Raw genomic sequence first — 20,633 nt, 5'->3', positions numbered from 1 at the left:
GTCTCTATTTGCGCGCATCGCATTGTTTTGTTTATGTTGGACGCTTTCTAACCTTTACTTAAATGATTTTAAAATTTCAAAAGCAAAGGAAATGCCGTGATATTTACCGCTAGTTATTAATTTTTGTGTTGTCAGTAATTAGAGAAGTGATTTTGCGGATCATGAATTTGAACGTCTACCAAGGACATTCTTGTAAAGAATACTCCCTAACGGCGTCGCTTTACGATTGCATTGAGGACAATAACTATAGGTAAGATAACACCTAGGATAATTTTCGTCATGTATAGGTACATGAAGAAGTCGGATTTACCAAGGACTTGAGTTTTAATGTCTTGGCATTTATTGTGAGAAATTTAGAAGGCCGTGTTTTTTATTTTCTCATTTGTTTTGTAAAAAAAGTACAAAGTCTGGGATCTTTGGATGAAGAATAATAGACAATATGAATTTGCAAATAAGTTGCGATAATTTATTGATTGTTTGTACAATAGGATCAATGTTCAATGTGCACCAAAAACTTTGCTTTATAATCGCATTGTTATGCAAATTTGTGTGGTCTTTTTAAAGGATGAAAGTGGGTGATTTTAGATTGCTTTGACAACTCTTGTCTATTGCAGGTCACTTCGTAGGTTCTTTGGAAATAAATGTTTGTCCCAATTTCGTGTACATCATTCATCTAAAATTATCTTTAGCTCCATCATAAATTTTGGTTTCAACCAATGTATTCCAGCTGATAATTTTTGAACATGGTCAAAAGTTATCATTCAACTTATTAAAATAATATAAGAAATTTGTTAATGATTGATGTGGCATGAAATTGTGCCTAATCTTGTCAGAATCATGTCACTGGATACGTGCTGATAAGCATGCGTTATAAAGACTCTGATAATAAGCTTGATTCAGATGAAATGAGTAGTACATTTTTTTAGTACTTGTATGTAGTTTAATAATGTACTTTACCTACATTATTGAGGATAGGTTTTCCATTTAGTTGTGCAAACAAAAAATGTTTTTTAGTCATTTGATTTTTTTAAATTCTTTAGTCGAGTTAAAAGTTAATCTTTTTGCATTTTTTGAACTTGAATTTTTTTCAATATCCTTGGTGTACTTATGTTTTTGAAAAACGCTGTTTAGATTCAAATATACAGGATGTTCATTACAAAGAAATTGTTGATTGATAAAAAAAAATTTTTTTTTAAACAAAAAATTTATAAAATCTACACTACCTACTACATGTTGTCTTGAACATGTTTAGCGCATTTTTTAAGAATTAAAAAAAATGTGCACACATGTTCTACCCTTCATGGTGTTCTAATGAAAGGTCTCATCGAAATAAATTGGTTTGTACAAACTATAACTTTCCCGTGCAACTCTTTTTCGAAATCAGTGAGCGATGGGGCTGGGGGGGGGGGGGAAAAAATTAATTTTATCTCTCATTGTATTCTAATTAAAGGTCTCAATGAAAGGAATCGTTTTCTACCAATTACTGCCCTTTTTTCTGTCCTCTTATCAAAGTACAGGGGGGGACTAGTTTTATCCTTCATAGTACTCTAATGAAAGGTCTCAACGAAAGGAATTAATTTCTACCAACCATAGCCCTTCTCCTCGACCTCTTATCGTGATCGGGTATATTCCCTTATACCTCAAGAACGAATTGTCGGAAGAGGGTACTCACAAAGGGCGATTGAGAAGTCTACAAGAAATATATCCATTGGTGATGTCAAAAGAAAAGCTATTTCGGTAAAAAAAATTGCGCTTCATCTGCACAAGAGTTGTACACAATTTATACTTATGTACTTGTTCTTTATACGTACGTCAAATGTGACATTTCGCTGATCATCAAACAGCGGAGTATCGTTTCGTTCTCGGTGAGTATGAAAGCAACAAAACACAAATCGGCGGGAAAGCAAGCGTTCCCCCTCCCCCCGCATTAGTGAAATGGAAAGTAACAAAAAAACTCTTACCTTGCAATTAAAAGGAACGATAGATTAAGTTACTGTGTAAGAAAAAGGAAAAGCTATAGTTACGGTGCGGTAAACTTAATCTAACGTCCATTTTGAGTAGGGACAAACTATCTATTAGGATTACACCTTCGATACATTCAAACAAATTAATTACGCCTTTCCTGCAGGTCGGAAAAATATGGGACCGGTGTCAAAATGTCAATGTTTTAAGTCACCTAACTGATGTAATTTTGACTTAGTCGGTGCTTGTGGAACCCATTCAACTAATTACTGTTACTTATCGAAATAGTTGGAATCGAGGTTGGAATGAAAGTCTCCAACTTCAGCAGTCCAACCCTTTTGTTACTTGGAATGTGAGGTCAAGCGGCGCAATCTGTTGTCACGTTGATATTTATTTATAATTCTGAATGTTCGTATACCATAAGAAAACTAAAATCGATTAACCAGTAATTAACGTACCTACTACTTATTAAGATTGATTCTCTTTTTCCCTGGCAAGAGAGCTTTCGGCGGCTGTAAAAACAATTTAAATATGTATTCCTATGGTTGCAAAACTAATTTACATCCGTTATCGGCGGTAAGACAAATAATTAAACAAAATGAAAACACAGAAACTCACTCCTCGTCTCCTAGAGCAAATAAGTGAAATCAAAAACTAGCGTTTCTAGTAGGGAAACGCCCAACTTAAAACGCTTCTAGATACCGGGTGTTCAGCAAAGCTGGCCCGTGTAGCGCAGTTCAGTGGAAGCTCGGCTGCGGTACAGGGTTCCTGGTTCGAATCCGGGTTCGGGCATGGATATTTGTAAATGTATAGTGGGTTGGGTTGGGTTGGTAGAGCAGCCTCGGCTGAAACCCCGCCCAGTTAAAAATAAAGGCAAAAAAAATTCCCACAAATATGCGGTGTGGTCATAACTTCAGGTATGAACTTCAAGGTTGAAATAGTAGATTACATACCGAGCTGGGAAGTGGTTCATTACCTATGCCGAGGGCTTAAGGAGGTGAGGTATAAGCGCGAGGCGTTGGTTATGAACCACCGACCAGTGAGGTTTGTATACTATTTTATTCACAATCTGACTTAAAGAGGTAGTATAACAAATTCCACCAGTGTCAGCGTGACATTGAAATCTAATCAACATGGCCGTGCAGGTCGGAAAGTGCTTTGCCGACCTCGACGAGGTTCGCAAAAGATGTCAAACAATTGCTCACTTCCAAACTTCAAAACAGTTGGCAATTGACATATTACATACCTAATTATATGATTGTGAATAAAATTTTTTATACTCCAATATGTCTGAAGAATTTGGGTAACTTTCATAAATTTTATGCCAACAATGTTTCCCCTCGATACCCTTCATGTCACCTTAATAATAGGGTAGATGACAATTTTTTTAAAACCAGTTATAACTGTTCGTATACCTCTACTATAACTTTAAAATATGATATTTCAGCAAAATAAATCGTATTATTGCAAATTTATGTAATTTAAATTGTAGATTTTTATTCTAGCGCCAAAACGCTGTTTTGTGTCATGGCGTTGTCTGTGACGTCACAGTCCTGACAATTATAAACACATAACCCCAGCGTAAATAGTTTAAAAGATTTCGTGATGAATTATAAATACCGTAAGTGGTGCCCTACCATGGAGTACACTTTGTCGTGTTGTAGGGCTCAGTAGTCACATTTTTCTGTGGCACAGCTAACTATCCCAGGCCGGTAAATCTGGTTCCAAGGATGCTGTATCATTCAAATGCTTCTTGGAGTAGAGAAATTCAAAAGGGTTTTCGACGATTGCTCATTAAACGTAACATAGAAAACTATATTGACATGAGTAGCACATTTTTCACGTACGTTAACTCCTGAGGCGTGCGGTAGACGACAATTTGGACAACTTCCGAATCCAATTGAGCCATTTGCCGATAGAGTTTCAAATAATCGGACTAGATCATGACTTGTTAAACGTGATAAAGGAGACTTTATCGACACTAGTATTCCTTTGGACTCTGAGGGGTTGTAAAAGTAGCTTGATGGTAGGGCAAAGAAAATAATTGTTTTCTTCGTCGACAACTAAGGAAACTGCATACAGCTTTACGTGAACCGTATATTGCGGGCAAATTTTGATTTTAACTGTGAATAAGTTGCCAGAGTCTTCTGTTCGACTGCACCCAATGTAAGGTTCCATAAGAGTGCCCGCCATAAAAACTGTTTTAAGAACTACTTTATCAATTTAGACCTTTATCTACAAAATGTTCGTAACAGAAAACTCTTAAAGTGGACATAGCTTACTGAATCATCTCCATATGATAGCTTCGATGACCTAAAAGCAAATCTAAGCTTAACTTAAAAACCTACAAGACTTATGGCAGTTTTCTGATGAACAAAAATCTGTGTTTGATGCAAGAAATATTCCCATCATTTCATCACTGTTTGGCAGATTTGCTGCTATCCGCATTCGTATACCCACCTTCCATTCTTATCTGGTTTTAAAAACTAAACTTTAGGATAAAATGGAACAAGTACTAAATTAAAAAACGTAGACAAACTCTACAAACGCACAGAGGATTAGGATAATGACGTCACGCGCTCTGATTGGCGTTTGATATCACGTGACAAATGTCGTTATTTTTTAATTTTACTTTTACTAAAATATAATAGTTTCTCGTGTACATTACCAAAGAAAGTTATTTTGCGATACCCTGACACCTTACTCTATCTTATGAAACAAAAATTAATTTATTCTTTTTCCACTGTCATGTACCCTATTAGAGCCAAAGTTGTGCCATGGCCCATCAACAAGGAACATTTACAGCCTACTCTACCATTTGGTTTGAGAATCATTAGTAATTGCAACCAGTATCTCTTTCACTTCTTGCATGTCATACTCAGTTTAAATACACTTGATTGTTCTCTCATGATTTTGAGCATTTATCTTTTGTACATAACTTTATCACAAGAAGACGTTCTTCTTTGCAGAGGTGTTAAGCACATGCTAATAGAAAAAGGAGCTGATCCAAACATCATACTGCAAGATACAGGAATCGCGCCATTTCACTTAATTATTGGAAACGAATCTGAAGATTTTACGTTGAAAACTACAAAATTAATTTTGCAATGCGGCGGTAATCCCAACGTTAAGTAAGCACGAATGCGACACAGACATGTTTTAAATCATTTCTTCTTGCAGATCCGAGGATGGCCTTACCCCTTTGCACATCGCCTCCGCTTGGGGTAGGTTAAAAATTGTGGAATTACTTATTCACTTCGGAGCGAATTACGAAATAAGAGATAACAATTATCAGACACCCTTAAACTATGCGGTGGAACATCAACATGCGGACGTCGCCAAGTTTCTTTATGACGAAGGAAAAACAAATATCAACTTTGATAATGCTGATGAGCCGAAGGCATACTGTTTAAATTTAGGTTGGTATTAGCACAGACAACATATACTATATGTATATGTTGTCTGTGGTATTAGTCAAGATTTATGTAGGTTGCCTCATTAGAAATTATACAATTCAAAATTTGCCGTCATCAGTTTCCACGACGGCAAGAGATTTAAAATAACGATTTGACCGATTTTTTTGTATATTTGCTTAATATGAGAATAGGTCGTAAAGTATATTTCATACCGCTAATAATAATATTGGGCAAGCGAAACCGAGCTTATGTCGCGCGATATAGAGGCGAAGTCAGACGGCCTCTGAAACCGAGCCTATCTCACATCCTAGAAAAGATTTCCTAAATGCGGTACTAAGTTCGCGGGGTCTGCTGGTAATAGATAAAATCACATTTCTCGCATTTTAGAATCTTCTATCTAGATTCTGCTGGGTTAAAATGACTGCTTCTTCCACAAACGTTAATGCATTGTAATTTTTTGCGCTGATGCGAATGAGACCTTAGCTATACTTCTATACTCTATTCATTTGAAGAAGGTAGCGATAGAAAGCATAGAGAAGCTTCGACTTTCACTGTGAGTGGTGAAAACACGTCATGTCAGTATTACGCTCAAAAATAAAACGAGTGACGAATTTTGTAAGCCGGTTGTTTCTGTTGCCAAATAAACTGTCTAACTGTTATTAGCTGTTAATGTCTAATGTGTGCTCATTTTCAAACAGCGCCATCTACTACCTTCTTATAATGAATGTAGTTAGTATATACAAAGATAGTACTACACTAGATAGACACCGTCTGTATAAATTTTAAACGCTCAATTTTGTCAGCAGGATATGTTGACTCTGTCCGCGGAGAATGTTTTTACCAATAGTAGCGATTCTTCACTGCATTTGCAGACAATATTAGAACAATGGCTCTTTATATTGTGTGTTAGTCAAGCACGGCCTTGTGTAGGCGTATCGCATTCTTTCATTATTCTTTTTCTGCTCTGATTTGAATTAATAATATAAGTACTCCACACTGACCAGTTGCAGAAAAATTTGCCGTATTTCTTATAAAGAATAGAAGGTATGTTCAGTTTCAGCCTGACAATCTACCTTTCGGTTGCATTTCCAATTATTTCTTCAAAAATTTGGAAATAAATGCAATTCCAAAGTCATGTAAGCCATGACTATTAGTAAGACAAAAAGCAGATTCAAATGTTATTCAATTCTTTAGAAAATTTGCAATTGAGTCATAGCTTAACATGATTTTGCTAACTGCTAATATTGTTGAATTTTTTATGAAATTATGAGAAATACACCTGCAAATGAACAAATTTGCATATCATTAGATGAGAAAAAAATCTTCTTTCGATTGCATGGGGTCATTATAAACCCTCGGAAGTCGGAAGTTAACCTACATGTGGAGCAGTGGAGCAACAATCTGCAAAAATTTAATTTTTTAATATGTTAATTGTTTATGTTCGGTTTTGAAATATTCACCAGGTATGTGCCTGAATACAAAATTTAAACGCCGGCGTGATTTATTTTCTCTGGAAAATACAAATTCGAAAAACGGTCAAATCTTGAGAAGAAAAGGTTATAATAGCGAAATGGGTAAAGTTAAGGGTATGCTATGTTACATAAAAAATAAAAAAGTACTGTGCAGTACTTTTCAATTTCTCAATAATTTCTCAATATGGGCTGTTCCATTTAAAAAAAACGGATGTTTGATACGCTAGTGAAATACAGCACGCCAATGGTGACCAGAAATATTTTAGAAACATGTTTGCTCCTCTATTTTGTCCTGATATCTTTTATAGTAAAGGAATTACGATCCGAGGGGAATGTTACATCCTGTATAAAGTACATATTATACAAAGGGTAGTTGCTTACTTACAACTTATAAGGAAAAACATGCATTGAATTTGTTGAATTCGTAACTCTGATTTAACATTCCAGCCCGATATAATGCGTAATATTCGCAGCGTGGCGGAAATTCTCAGACGCCCACACAGATGTTTGCCTTATTACCTTTAAATGTAATTTAATCTATGTAAATACGTAAAGGAATGTGGGGTAGGTCAAGGAAGAGATAATATAATGCAGCTCGTGTGTCGAATACATACAATTACGGCTTCCGATGATAGGCTTAATTGCAAAAGCCCCCTATATCTTCTTTACGGAACTAAATAAGCAGTTTAACAACTTGCCCATTTACGGTGTCTATCTAGAGTAGTATTATCTTTGGTATATAGGATCAATATTTTACGATATGAATGGTTGTTTCAACTCAAAAGTAGGGTTTAATCACCAAAAACAATTGGAAAACTTTTACACTTGGTACAGTATGTAGTATCGACTATGAACATGTTTAGTTATTGATGTTAAATTAATTCTTTATTTCTGAAATCGCCAAGATCATAGTCATCAATCTCTACAGGGACCATGTCTTTGCCCAAGTTCGAGTAAGAAAGCCCCTCGCATATTTTGCATACAGGCGAACAGGGTATCCTACTTTTTATGATGAACACTTAAGAGTTGAACATCCACTTTTGCAAGGGCCATTATTTCATCCGGAGCTGGTGGTAGGGTAGACCGAACAAGGAACATATCATTTAGACGACTCCAACCCCACTCTTCAGGATTCAGTTTATTTCCCGGCTATTGTTGAACCCCAATTTCGCTGCGACACGCTTCAAAGATTTGTTAAATCATATATAACGAAGATATTTAAATAGAATGTTGTATGTATACACGGTGTCCATTTTTCGAGTGCCACTTATCTTAAGAGATAGAAAGTTGGTTAAATGGGGGCAAAGTTGCCAATTTTCGTGCCGAATAAGAATCTGAAAAGAAATTTGAAATATCTTCAATAGTTTTGAAGATATCGAAAATTCCTGATTTTCGTTTTTAATTTTTGTATGATAAACTAATCCTAGTAGACATTTCTAATTAACACATTATTCGGACACTTTTTAATGGAGATTTCAAATATGGCATCCTGTTTTTAATAACTTTCAAAATGACGGAGAAACACGTGGAAACTTTAGTTTTTCTTATGGAGGCTTTTTTCAGTGCATTTTGGAACGCATAAATTGAATTCTATTGAATATCCAATTAAAATTAGAAAATGTGATAAATATTGGTGACATCTGCAATATTAGACAGTTTTAAAAATTCATAACTATGAAAAAAAATGGTTCCACCTGCATATGTAGAAAGGGTTAATTAACGAGAGTCGGCCGCGGCGACGCGGTTCTCTCCCACTAAGGATCAGGATCAAAATAGAGATGTGAAAGAAATTTTTGATCTCGATGAAATTTGGTATCTGGGCTTTTTTTGTACGAAAATAGCTAAACCACAACTCATGGCAAAAGCCAGCATCTTTACGGAACTAAATAAGCCGTTAACAACTCTTCTACTGACTATGTATATCGAGTGTAGTATTACTATTATTATTAGTAGTCATCCTGATATGGAATTTTGTATCAGGATATTTTGCAATCATAAAGGCTTGTAACGGGACAGCATAATACGCAAAGTGTTGTGCGATAGATTTTACACAAGTGTCTGTGATCCTAACACATTTTTTAAGTATTAGGAAAACAAAAAACGCGGGAGTATAAAATTAAGCCTTCTTGCTTTTCTGTGATCCGTTACGGATTCAACAGGCTTTAAAATAGACGTTTGTACCAGGAGATCATACCGCCCGACATAACACAAAAGATGGTCTCTATAAAATTAAGCCTTCTTTGCGTTTTCTGTAAGCAATTTAAAAAATCAGTACCAATCAGACAGTATACTCTCTACAGGAAATAAACAACTAAATTCCTCAAAACCTTCCCCATGGATATTCTACTCTCTTTATTGACAGATGCCGCTCGGCTGGAAACTGATGACGTTAATTGCTTCAGTACATACTAAATCTGACAAGGTAACCTACAGTTGTTTCAATCAAAGACGACCTCCACTAATTTATGTACCAATTCCCAAATACTTCAAATTATTACCATTGCTTTATTACTGGGTGTGTTAACTAATGAAGAATAAAGGACTCGTTTGCAATTGGTTCACAAATAAGTGACATTGGTGATGGTCGTCTGTAGCGCAAGCGACTACAAAAACCGTTACAAAGCTCTGATATTAAAGGCGGAAACAGACTGTTGTCACGTCACGAGATGGCATATGTCGGCGTCACGTCATGAAAACCTATAGCATAGAAACAAACGCGCTTGATCAAACTATTGTCACCTTATGAAGTTACGACACGTTACATTCACAACACGTGATCGCACGATTCGAACATTCTCAAATTCCAATATTTGTGCTGTCACGAGTTGGTAACAATGGAGGAAAAATTGATACAGAGACTGTTAGAAAGCGTCAATTTTTTTTTGATATGGTCCTGATCCTAACAGAGATCAACGCGTGCGGTAGTAGGCGTGGGAGGAAGTCATTCCTTCCAGTCACCTATACAGACTCTTCTTTCTTTCGCCCTTCTTCTCCATCAAACAATGAGGATGAAGAACATCCACCCACACTACTACAGTTGACTAATATGGACGACAATGTAGCAATATTAAAATATAAATTATGTTTTTGATCCATTGTTCCTAATGAATGTTTTGTATGTACATGTTTGGTTGAGTAAGCGTCGACCTTCAACACACAGCCAAGCGTTCCCTAGTACTGATTACGTTGCGTGTTGCATTTCTGTATGTCATCTTTGGTCAAGAAACTTTAGGGATTTCGATTATGTTGCTTTTAAAGCACATTTATCTGCAATACCGTGGAGCAATATATATTATCAGCCAGATATTAACAGTAAAACCCAATTCTTGATCAGTAATATAACTCTCCTTTTAGATATATTTGCGCCACTTGTTACACGTAGAATTACGAACAAACATGCACCTTGGCTATTAGAAAATTTGAAACTTATGATGACCTTAAGGGATAAGGCATTAAGCCGCTACAAGCGTCACCAGCTAGTTAGTGACTGGAATCACTATAAGCAACTCAGAAATATCGTAAATTTGGCGATTAAATCCGATAAAAGAGCCTATTTTAATCAGGTGATAAAGAAGAAAGATACAAAGGAGCTCTGGGGTGAAATAAACAAATTAAATATAGGAAAACCAAAGACCTACGAGTTGCCTTCTGATCTGAACGATGTTGAGGGTATCAGCGATTTTTTTTTGTAGTGTTCCCATACTTAAGCCAGACGAGGATGTACTTGATTTTTATTTGAATAATATTAAGCCAGGAGTCACTTCTCAATTTCACTTTAAATCAGTCGAGGAAGATCATGTATTCAAAATTATCGTTCAGCTTAAAAGTGGAGCTGTGGGCTCGGATGGGAATAATGCTTCAGTGTTGCGATTGTGTGTGCCGTATCTGCTGCCTCATATAACGCATATTATAAATTTTTGTTTAATAAATTCTGTATTTCCCATATCTTGAAAAACATCTTTAGTGTCTCCGATTCCTAAAACGTCGACCCCTGCACATAATAAAGATCTTAGGCCTATAAGTATTCTGCCAACTCTTTCTAAAATTCTAGAGAAAGTAATGGTTATTCAGTTGAGGCAACATCTCGATAGTTATAATGTATTATCTAGCATGCAATCAGGATTTCGCAGTTCACACAGTTGCATGACAGCGCTATTAAATATTACTGATGATATTTTCAGTGCTTCAGATCAAGGAAAACTAACTTGTCTAATTTTGCTTGATTATAGTAAAGCATTTGACACGTTGAATCACAAACTCCTATTGGCAATTCTACACTTCATCGGTTTTTCTGACGCTGCTATTCAACTATTTTGTAATTATCTTTCGGATCGTAACCAGATTGTTTTCTATGGAGGCAAGTATTCATCCCCCAAGCAGGTGCATTCCGGAATACTCCAAGGATCAATTCTTGGTCCGGTTCTGTTTACAATTTACACTTGCAATTTACATTCAGCCATTCTTTCTTCAAATTTCCACTTGTATGCCGATGATACGCAGATTTACTTATCCTTTCACCCCACCGAACTTAAACAAGCCGTAACTGCTTTAAATTATGATTTATTTAATCTTGAACGTTATTCTACTTTTCACTGTTTACAAGTAAATCCAAACAAGTCAGCAGCTGTACTCTTTGGTAGAAGCTCAGATAGAGTTGCATATAGGAACGATATAAAACTCTCAGTCGGTGGTGTCAGTATACCGTTGTCTAATACGGTTAAAAGTTTAGGGCTCTATATTGATAGCAATCTAAGATTTACTGAACATGTTTCTGTTGTGTTGAGGAAAGCATACTACGCTTTAAAAATTCTGTATCCTCATCGAAATATTTTTAGCTCCAAGGTAAAGTCGATGCTGTGCAATACCCTAGTTCTACCGATTGTGGATTACGGTGATGTGGTTTATGCTCCATGTCTCACCGTAACGGACTCAAACAGATTGCAGAAGCTGCAAAACTCGTGCATACGGTTTGTGACAGGGTTAAGGATGTATGATCATCTTAAGGAAAAATTTGCCGAGATAAAATGGTTAATTATGTCTGATAGGCGCAAATTTCACATGGCCAGCCTATACCATAAAATAATTATCACCCATAAGCCGCCGTATTTGTATAGCCGGTTAAGGTATCGAACACACGTTCATAGCTTAAATGTGCGATTTAAGGGCAGACTTACACCACCTTCGCATCGCACGTCTCTATATGAAAGGTCCTTTTCGCACAATATCTTCAAATGGCATAATACGATACCGCCGGAAGTTATGTGCTACTCGATTGAAAAATTTAAGGCGTTTGTAAAGCGTTCCCTCTTAAATTAACGTGTAACACTTACCGAAGATGAGAGTCAAATTATCGACTTATCCAAATTATCCTAAATGATTGTTAGGTTAATAATATTCAAGCGAATAAAATAACATAACACTGATTGTCACACCAAGCATCGATTTTCAGGGTTAGGTGGAAGAGCAGGACGCGATATCTATCGTCGACTGAACCTCGCCCAGCTCTGTTATTTATAAGTGGTTTTATAGTTATTATTATGTATTAGCCAAGAGCAATAAAGACAATTTATTATTATTATTATTGTCTTTTATTAGATTATGAATATAATCAAATTCATTTTTAGACATACAGAAATACACATGAAAACGATCAGAGTGTTGCTTCAATTCTTTCGGCAGTGGACGATATTCTCCAAAACGTTCCTTTTTCCTATTTATGAAACGATCCTATTGTGTTGCTTAGACTTCAGCACCGAATGAGCAGTTGCTATTTCCAAATCTTTTGCCCGCTGGAATGCACCCATCCATTTTGCACAAACGTTGCATTGTGTTTCTGAGTGTAATCTCATGTGTCGCTCTTTTTTTCTTCTCCTCATGTGACGTAGCAACAGTCTGTTTCCGCCTTTATGGGTACATTGAAACACATTCGTTTTCAGAAAAAATTCTAATTAGCAATGGTACATCGGAGGCCGAATACGAAGTTAACCAAATGGAAAAATTTGCTAGTTCCATGTCTAAGTTGGATTTGTTGCCTCAGACTACGCCTCACGAGTATGTCAGTAATTGGTTTAATACAAATTCAAAAACGTTATTGTGTGGGAATCAATTGGATGATAGCATCAAGCCTAACCAGAGTAGTACATTTAACAGATTTGAATGTAGTAAATCGCCTCAGCTAAAACAGAACAGTAATGGCGGTGTGATCGAACTTATTTCCCTACAGTATGAATGCAGTTCTAAGTTTCGCAACGTCAATTGTCCTAGCGAAAACAACTCGACGAAAAATTTTTGCAAATTCAAGGAATCGTCGCGAGAAAGTGGAATTTTGACACTTTCAAACACATCATTAAACGCTTACAGTATTAGTGCGGAGAAGTTCTGCGATTTAAACCTTTTCAATCGCACCCGGGAACACAAAGACACTAGCAGTGATTATTTCACGTGCAACGAAATTTCCGGCAGCACAAACATTTTGGAAAAAAATGTGTTTGACATACCCGAATTCTCGATTTCGGGCGCAAATTGTGTTAATAACGTCGATCCCGGCCGTATGAGTTTCAACCTCAACGAAGACGGGGGTAACGTTAGTATTGCAGAGGTATACAAATATACAGATGAGAAAGAAGACATTGTTCTGTTGGAAAAGCGATTTCCCATTAATCAAAAAATGTAAGTGTTTTGCGTTGTAATGTGTTCAGCTGTGAGATCGTTTTGTTGTAGTGAGGTCGAAAACGAATTGTTATCGCAGTCTTCCAAGCTATCTTCTTTACCTGCCAGTTTTGACTACGACGCAAACACCTTGCGACACGAATTGACGCAGTATGGTTTTCCTGTCGGGCCAATTACGAAAACTACTAAAAGAGTGTATCTTAGAAAACTGTATAAGCTTCAAAAGCAGGTGGCTCCTAAAATTCTACCATCGATTTCGGATCAACTAAGAGGTAAGTTTGAGTCTTTTGTTTCGAAAATCCCTCTGGTATCTCCCGCGCATATGAAAAATCCTTGCGTAATTATCATAGGTTCAATTGTTAGAAATTAAAACGAGAGTAAGTAAAAAATAGTTAAAATCACATGTCAGTGAATGGCGATCATACTTTTTAAACATTAAGTATTACCATTTTCCACTGTGGACATGGATCATGGGCCCGGCTTGTTGTTTCTTGATCTATGTTAACAATGAACTGTAGAACAAAGATTTCAAGTGGCCGCCATAATGGGGCAAACATGTCATTTTTAGCAATGAACATGTATAATAGGTATGAGGTTTTTGTTGGTGGTTGGCATCACTTTAGCGGGGATTACACTGCCATACCGATAGCGTACTATTTTTTTGTTTTTAGCGACGCTCTGGAATGGCCAGGCAGAATTGCGTCCAAACTTGTCCAAATTGTAAAAACAAAATGGCGGATAAAAATGTCTACATTCGTAGAGTGTTCTAAAAATGTATATATACAGGTTTTTGAGGTCATTACTTGTGAACAACAAATACAACATTAAAAATGCCGGATCTAATATGGCGGTCAAAATGTGCTAAAATGCTTCCATTTTGATGATGAAATCATTAAATATTTATACGTTTCAAAAACGAGAATATTATTTTGATCTTTACTGAAATATTGTTAATTTCAAATACTTAATTTTAAAAACATTTCATATTTAACTATACATTGTATCCCCTCTAAATATCTGACGCGTCCAAATAAATCCTGCTTTCTACCCTTCCGTACAGCCTCTCCACCATGCCAACCGGCAAATTAACATACCTCCAATATCAGAGATACCTACCTACATGGGACATATACACTATCGTTATCTGACATTATTTAAAAAAAGTCTAGACACGCCCCCCATCCGCGGAAGGATGTACATCATACAACGTTTTTCCTTCTAACATCTAATCTACAAAGTTCAATAGGTTTTTACGACGCTTGAGTAAATCCCAATTTAGAATCGCGGGCTCTCTTACTATTTTGGGTATTGTTAATGTATTTTTTCGCGAAGGATTAACGAGACATTTGATATCCGGATTTGAAGTTATCGTTCAATGTACGCTTGCCTGATGCTAGAAAGAGATTGGAGTGGCGGACCCTTCTCAAAAAAATACATTGCCATTTCCCTATGGTGTGTTCTATCTTGGACACACTGTATGTGTTTCGTTGAAAGTATTAAGTAATTAATCCGACAATTATTCATACTGGCCAGTCAATGTGATAAATTTAGGATGAAATTCCTTTTAAAAGAGGAAGAGAAACTACTACAATTTATGAAACTGAGAAGATATTAAATTTAAACAAAATCATTCCGGAGGCTGGCCCCTCAATTATTGACATTGACCGACCATTATGAATAATCGCCCCATTAGTCACTTTAACCTTAACCTATGCATATCAAAAAGAAAACAATAGTCATCATGAAAGTAACGTGTAAAAATAATGAATTGACAATTTTGTTAATCCCTGGCTGTTCCCGTAAAGTCCCTATATTACTAAAGTAACGCGATTCATTAGGCCAGTGTATGCAAAACAAACTGTTAACTGAGCCAAAATGGCCGTTTGACAACTACTGTCAGGTTTGACGTTTGTTGTTTTGTATTATAATAGTTGTGCGTACCTACAACACGAACTTATAAATTAAGATGGGTTGCTAATGCTGAATTGCCAAATGACACCTACATGGGGGCAGTCATGATGTGCACGTTTTCTAAATAAATTACTGTGACACGTCATTTTCCAAGCCTGCAATAGTCTCAAAACTTGAGCACTAGGAAAATTCCCCTAGAAAATAACTAAAACGTGCACATCATGGCCGCGCCCATGCTAGGGCCATTTCTACCTCTATGCAACTGTTTAATCAGCAGTCCACCTTAATTTATAAGTTCGTGGTGTATATTCAGGAGAGTACTGATGTAACCACTAATTCATTAGAGAAGCGCATCTAAGCACTTTTGCAAGAAAACAGAAACCGAAAAACGAAATTACTCAGAAGTGAAGAACATTTTTTGAAAACTTATAATGAAGATCTTATGTGACGCTAATTAGTCCAAGATCAATTAAAATATCCAAGAGCGACTACAAAATACATACTTTCCAACTGTTGCTCAATTTCAAATTTCGCGGTTCCCAAACTGAGCCAAAATGGCTGCTATTTGCGTTACTTTAGTAATCTAGGAGCTTTAGTTTCCGCAAGCGGCAGCGCCTCTCCTGGTGGCTGTAACAACCAGACCCGATGAGCACTAGATTTAAATTGATAGAACATAATATAGGTATAAGTTAGATTTTAATATTATAAGTTATACCCAATAGTCATTGGTTCTTTTAACTAGGAAGTAGGGGGGATGGAGAATGCGCATTGCCCTTCTTCAGAGTTTATCTTTAATTTGTAAACCCCTTTCGTTGCATCCGCCGTCACCACATGGTGGTAGGTTTAGGAAGCCCTTCTGTGATGCCGTTGGCATTGGATCCATTGCTTTGTTAAGCCAAACTTTGTACCCTGTGTAGATTAGTCCAACTGTCTTATGATTCAGTTTGTGTCCACCACACTAAAACCGCATACGTTATAATGGGTTTAACCACAGATATACGCCTAACCTAACCTTATGCATTTCATAACTATCACATTTAGATAAACTTTTTTTCCCTCCTTGTGTTGGACTACTCGCCTGCACACTTTGACCCTTAGATCTATTATATGTGCCCCAGTGCCTTACTGTGAGAGAGGCAGTCTTGGAGGTCAGATAGGTGTAGGTGTTTGAGCAGATGTAAATGCGCGCACCCAGTAGCGCCCTTTGGCCGCAATGACTTCTGGTTATAGCTATAACTTCGTCTGGAAAGAATGTAGAAGTGGTTCCTAAGGCCATGGAGAGAGCGTAATTCGGCCCTCTTAAGCCTATTCCCCCACCTCTTCCTTCGACTTGGAGCCATCTGTGTACCAGAATAAGGCCCCTTTCTCAAAGTCTGGACTGTTTTTATAGACTTCCTTGCCCCGAATCACCACTTATATTCGGGAGTCATGTAGTCTGAAATCCTGACCTATTTGTAATCAGGAATGTTTAATTGTTGTACACCTCCTAAGTGTTTTGCACCTGTATGTATTCCTCCCACCTCACTTTGGAGCAATCCGCCGCTCCCATCGCTGCTAGCAGGAGGGGGGGGGGGGGGAGCGCTCATTGCTCCAGTAATACTCAGACAGGGTATTCGTTGCAGCGTCTTCAGTTGAGTCTGGGCCACTTTTGCTTCCACTTTAGACCACCATTCCAACGCAAGGTAGGTCAAAATAGGCCTAATTACAATGGTGTATAACCAGAAAGAGAGGCGGGGATTTAGCCCCCATTTTCCTCCCATAAGGCTTCCACCTCATTAAGGTCGCGGTGGCCTTTGTTGACCGCCATGGTGATTTGAAGCTTCCAAGTTAACCTCTTGTCCAGCATGAATTCTAAGTATTCACATTCTGGAGTTTACTCGAGCTACTGAGATTTTGTTACCCGAAGTTTCCGAGTCCTCAAGTGTTCCTTCAGAGGGAGGGATGATAACACTGTCCAGGCTGATGTCTTCGTTAGAAGTCAATAAGGTTCTTTTGATGTCAGTGGTGGTTAGAGATAGCGACTTTTCCGTTACAGGTGGAGTGGTTTTTATATTAAGTCGGACATATAGTCCCGCAAGCATTAAACAGGGGCACCTGGTACCAAGAGTTAGTTGACTAACGACCAAGCGCTTCCCTGCCCTTGCTTGACTTCGATGTATCTATTATCCCATTTTATGAATTTTTCAGGCATCTAATGGACATTTCACCAAATTGGAAAAACCAACAGAAGTTTGGGAAATCATGTGACTATTTTGACAGCTTTTCCGATAAACATTTTCCTTATGCTTTATGTGTTTGAGCTGTCAAAAAATAACACTTATGACGTCATTTGCTCAAAGGGGGAAATTATTTCCAGGTCCTGTCACCTCAAATAGTGTTTATCAGAGTGGTTGTAATATTTTACAGATATCAGGCTGACTGACAGGTATTTACCGCTCTTACAGAACGCTCTGATTTTTGACAGGTACAATGCAATACAGATGTCGCAGATCGCTGACGCTTTGGAGCATAATTTCTTTGAGAATGACCTTTTGTCACCTTTTGGAAAGATGAGTTCTTTTGTGGGTTAGGGCTAATAGATTACGTTAATGAAAAACCAAAAATTAAGAAAATGATTTCTGCTTGGCTCGCCATTTGGGGCCAGGGACCTGCACCACTTTTACTTGCAAAGCGTCTCCAAACTCATTTGTGGCCTTGGTTCACTGGCCAGTAGTTCCAGATATTCAAACAAGTATGCAAGGGATTGATTACAATTTTGTTTTGGTGCCGATCGTCATTCATGTCAAATTGACTTTGTATAAATATGTTCAGGGGGTTATTAAAAAATTATTCGTTGATTATTTTTAGAAACTGTAAGGATAATCTAATCTTATGTTTAATTGTCCACATCCATTGTTTCAGTTTACTCTTCTGAACTGGAGGGTACACTTCTTACGCCCAATTGCATAAAAGATTCCCCGGAATGTAAAACTTTGGAAGAAACATTATCTAAGGAATTTAGTAACCCTGATCCATCTCGAAAGTGGCGAGAAGGTGTCAATAAATCCTCATTTTCGTACCTGTTATTAGACCCTCGTCTCACCAACAATTTGCCTAACCGAGCTGAACAGATGCCACCAACTGAGGTTTGGAAGACATTCTTGGAATCAATTTTTTATGTGGGAAAAGGCAAACGCGCTCGGCCTTACTCGCATTTGTACGATGCAGTTAAACTTTGGAATGCGGGTATGATAAACGATTCCAATAAAAAATTACAACACATACTTGATATTTGGAAGGCTGATTTAGGTGTAATATGTTTGCATGTCTTTCAAAATGTGATACCCGTAGAAGCCTACACAAGAGAGGCAGCTATGATTGCGGCATTAAAATTGGAGAATTTAAGAAATAACAAACTGGGGCAGTTTTATGGAACTCCATTGACATGGTCAGCGCAGCAGCAAAACAAGCTTGGTGTTGCGCTACTTTATAAAGCAATGATGATATTTCTTAACGAAGGGGAACGGCAATTAAAACCAAGTGATATTAATTGAGAGTATTTTACAATTGTAATGTATTATAGTATTTTTTATAAAAGCTTATTTTTGTACATATTATTCTAGTCTTAAATTTTGTAGTAGTAAGTGCAATCTTATGACGAAACCTGTCAATTATTTTTAAAGGGTTTTAACTAATATTAAAAGAGAAAGTATTTGTTTTTATGATGTGTAAAGTTATATGATAGGATTGTTGAAGTATTAAATAGTAACTAATTTCATTTCTTAGAAATTGTTTGCTGTGCAATAGTGTGAACCTTAGATCATATAATCATGGATAGAGCTATCTCACAAGCTCTACTAAAAGACAACCGTCGCCAACATTCCAACGTGCATTTTTATGCCTAATTATCTTTTACTATTAGTAAGTTGTAATGTATTTATCCTTTGCCGGGTTGATTGTAAAAGTGCGCAAGCTTGGCGATGGTAAGGACGTTTGTCCGTTTGACATCGTATATTCGCAAACAGCTGTTTTTGTTGTTTAATAATAATCTTTATAATAATAATCTTTATTGTCCAAACAGGTGTAATACAAAACCCTAGAATAGGACAAAATTATAAGTGAGAGAGTAAAAATTAATGAAGTAACTAACTCGTAAAAAAAAAATAATAACTAAGTAATATAATTAAGAATGATAGGTAATGGAGTGTGAAAAATATCTACATGACTTGAAATATCATTATAGTGATAACACATTGTATAAATCGGTGAGCTTTGTCTGATATTAGTTCTACATCTTGGCAATTGAAATGTGATTTTATTCCTAGATGAGGGACGTGGTATATAAAATTTTATCGAGTTATGTAGCAAATTGCAGTCAGTTAGGTTGTGCAAAAGCTTATATAGATAAGTAACAGCCATTCGCCTTCTCCTAACTACTAGCGGGACAAGATCAAAGTTTTCTAGCATAATTGCCTGGGGGTAGCCTCTTTCCGGGTAGTAACCATCCTTTCGGAAACACATATATTTAATAATTCTCCTCTGCACATGTTCGATGTCATTTTCGTACTTTTTGTACAGTGGACTCCATATGATTGCTCCGTATTCCAGTTTAGGTCGAACCAATGTTGTGTAGAGAGATTTAATTGTTGCGATGCTGGAAAATTCCGCGCTGACGCGTATAACATACCCCGCTACTTTCATTGCTTTATTTACCATGTAACCTTGTTTGACTTTATATGGTTATATATAAAACTAAACTTTTAATACAGTTCTGTACCACTAAATTGTCCTATAAAGATATGTATTTATTCATGTATTGAGAACCTTTTTTACCCTAAATAATAAATATTGCATTGTTTATTAACATTGTGATGTTAAAGATTTGAATTTTCTGATTGGTTACTATCGCTGAAACTGTACATGGAATAACAACATATAATTTGTACGTCGACAAGAGAGATACAGCACAAAAGTATGTAGAGTCTTGAATCAGAACATGTTGGCGACATAAGTGTAATTGCATCGCTCCATCCATGTTTATATGATCTAAGGTGTGAACTACTTTACTGACTATTGACTTTATTAGGTGTAATTAAGTGATATTTTATATCTAAATTACATGTTAGCTTGATGCAATAAATCTATACTTTTAATTGTTTGTTTCTCAACAAAACATTCTATTCTAAAAAAAATTCTAAAATGTACTGCTAAATTCGCAACTTTA

The 20,633-nt window shown here is 36.7% G+C and overlaps 1 protein-coding gene across 2 annotated transcripts; it reads left to right on the top strand.

Moving 5' to 3' along the window:
- The first annotated feature begins 24 nt into the window (after positions 1–24).
- On the top strand, positions 25–20,562 carry LOC116159305 (ankyrin repeat and LEM domain-containing protein 1-like). 2 transcript variants are annotated; one of them, XM_031472260.1, is made up of 7 exons: positions 25–250; positions 4,932–5,093; positions 5,143–5,381; positions 12,787–13,519; positions 13,571–13,791; positions 18,332–18,655; positions 18,761–20,562. In XM_031472260.1, the coding sequence occupies exons 1-7, from the start codon at positions 162–164 to the stop codon at positions 18,961–18,963; spliced, it is 1,971 nt and encodes a 656-aa protein (XP_031328120.1). In that variant the 5' UTR covers positions 25–161; the 3' UTR covers positions 18,964–20,562. The 2 variants fall into 2 exon arrangements, with proteins under 2 accessions (XP_031328120.1, XP_031328119.1); XM_031472259.1 differs by having other exon boundaries at positions 18,332–20,562.
- The last annotated feature ends 71 nt before the right edge of the window (positions 20,563–20,633 follow it).

This window comes from Photinus pyralis, unplaced genomic scaffold, assembly GCF_008802855.1.
Source record: "Photinus pyralis isolate 1611_PpyrPB1 unplaced genomic scaffold, Ppyr1.3 Ppyr1.4_LG1, whole genome shotgun sequence".
Classification (NCBI taxonomy): domain Eukaryota; kingdom Metazoa; phylum Arthropoda; class Insecta; order Coleoptera; family Lampyridae; genus Photinus; species Photinus pyralis.
This window is presented reverse-complemented; position numbering and strand designations above follow the sequence as displayed.

What these genes read in the sequence shown, in the direction of transcription:
- LOC116159305 (XM_031472259.1), top strand. Translation starts at nt 162, where the DNA reads ATGAATTTGAACGTCTACCAAGGACATTCTTGTAAAGAATACTCCCTA. An exon ending in GGCATACTGTTTAAATTTAG is followed by an intron (nt 5,382 to 12,786) that starts GTTGGTATTAGC and finishes ATTCGTTTTCAG; the next exon opens with AAAAAATTCTAATTAGCAAT. An exon ending in GATTTCGGATCAACTAAGAG is followed by an intron (nt 13,792 to 18,331) that starts GTAAGTTTGAGT and finishes CCATTGTTTCAG; the next exon opens with TTTACTCTTCTGAACTGGAG.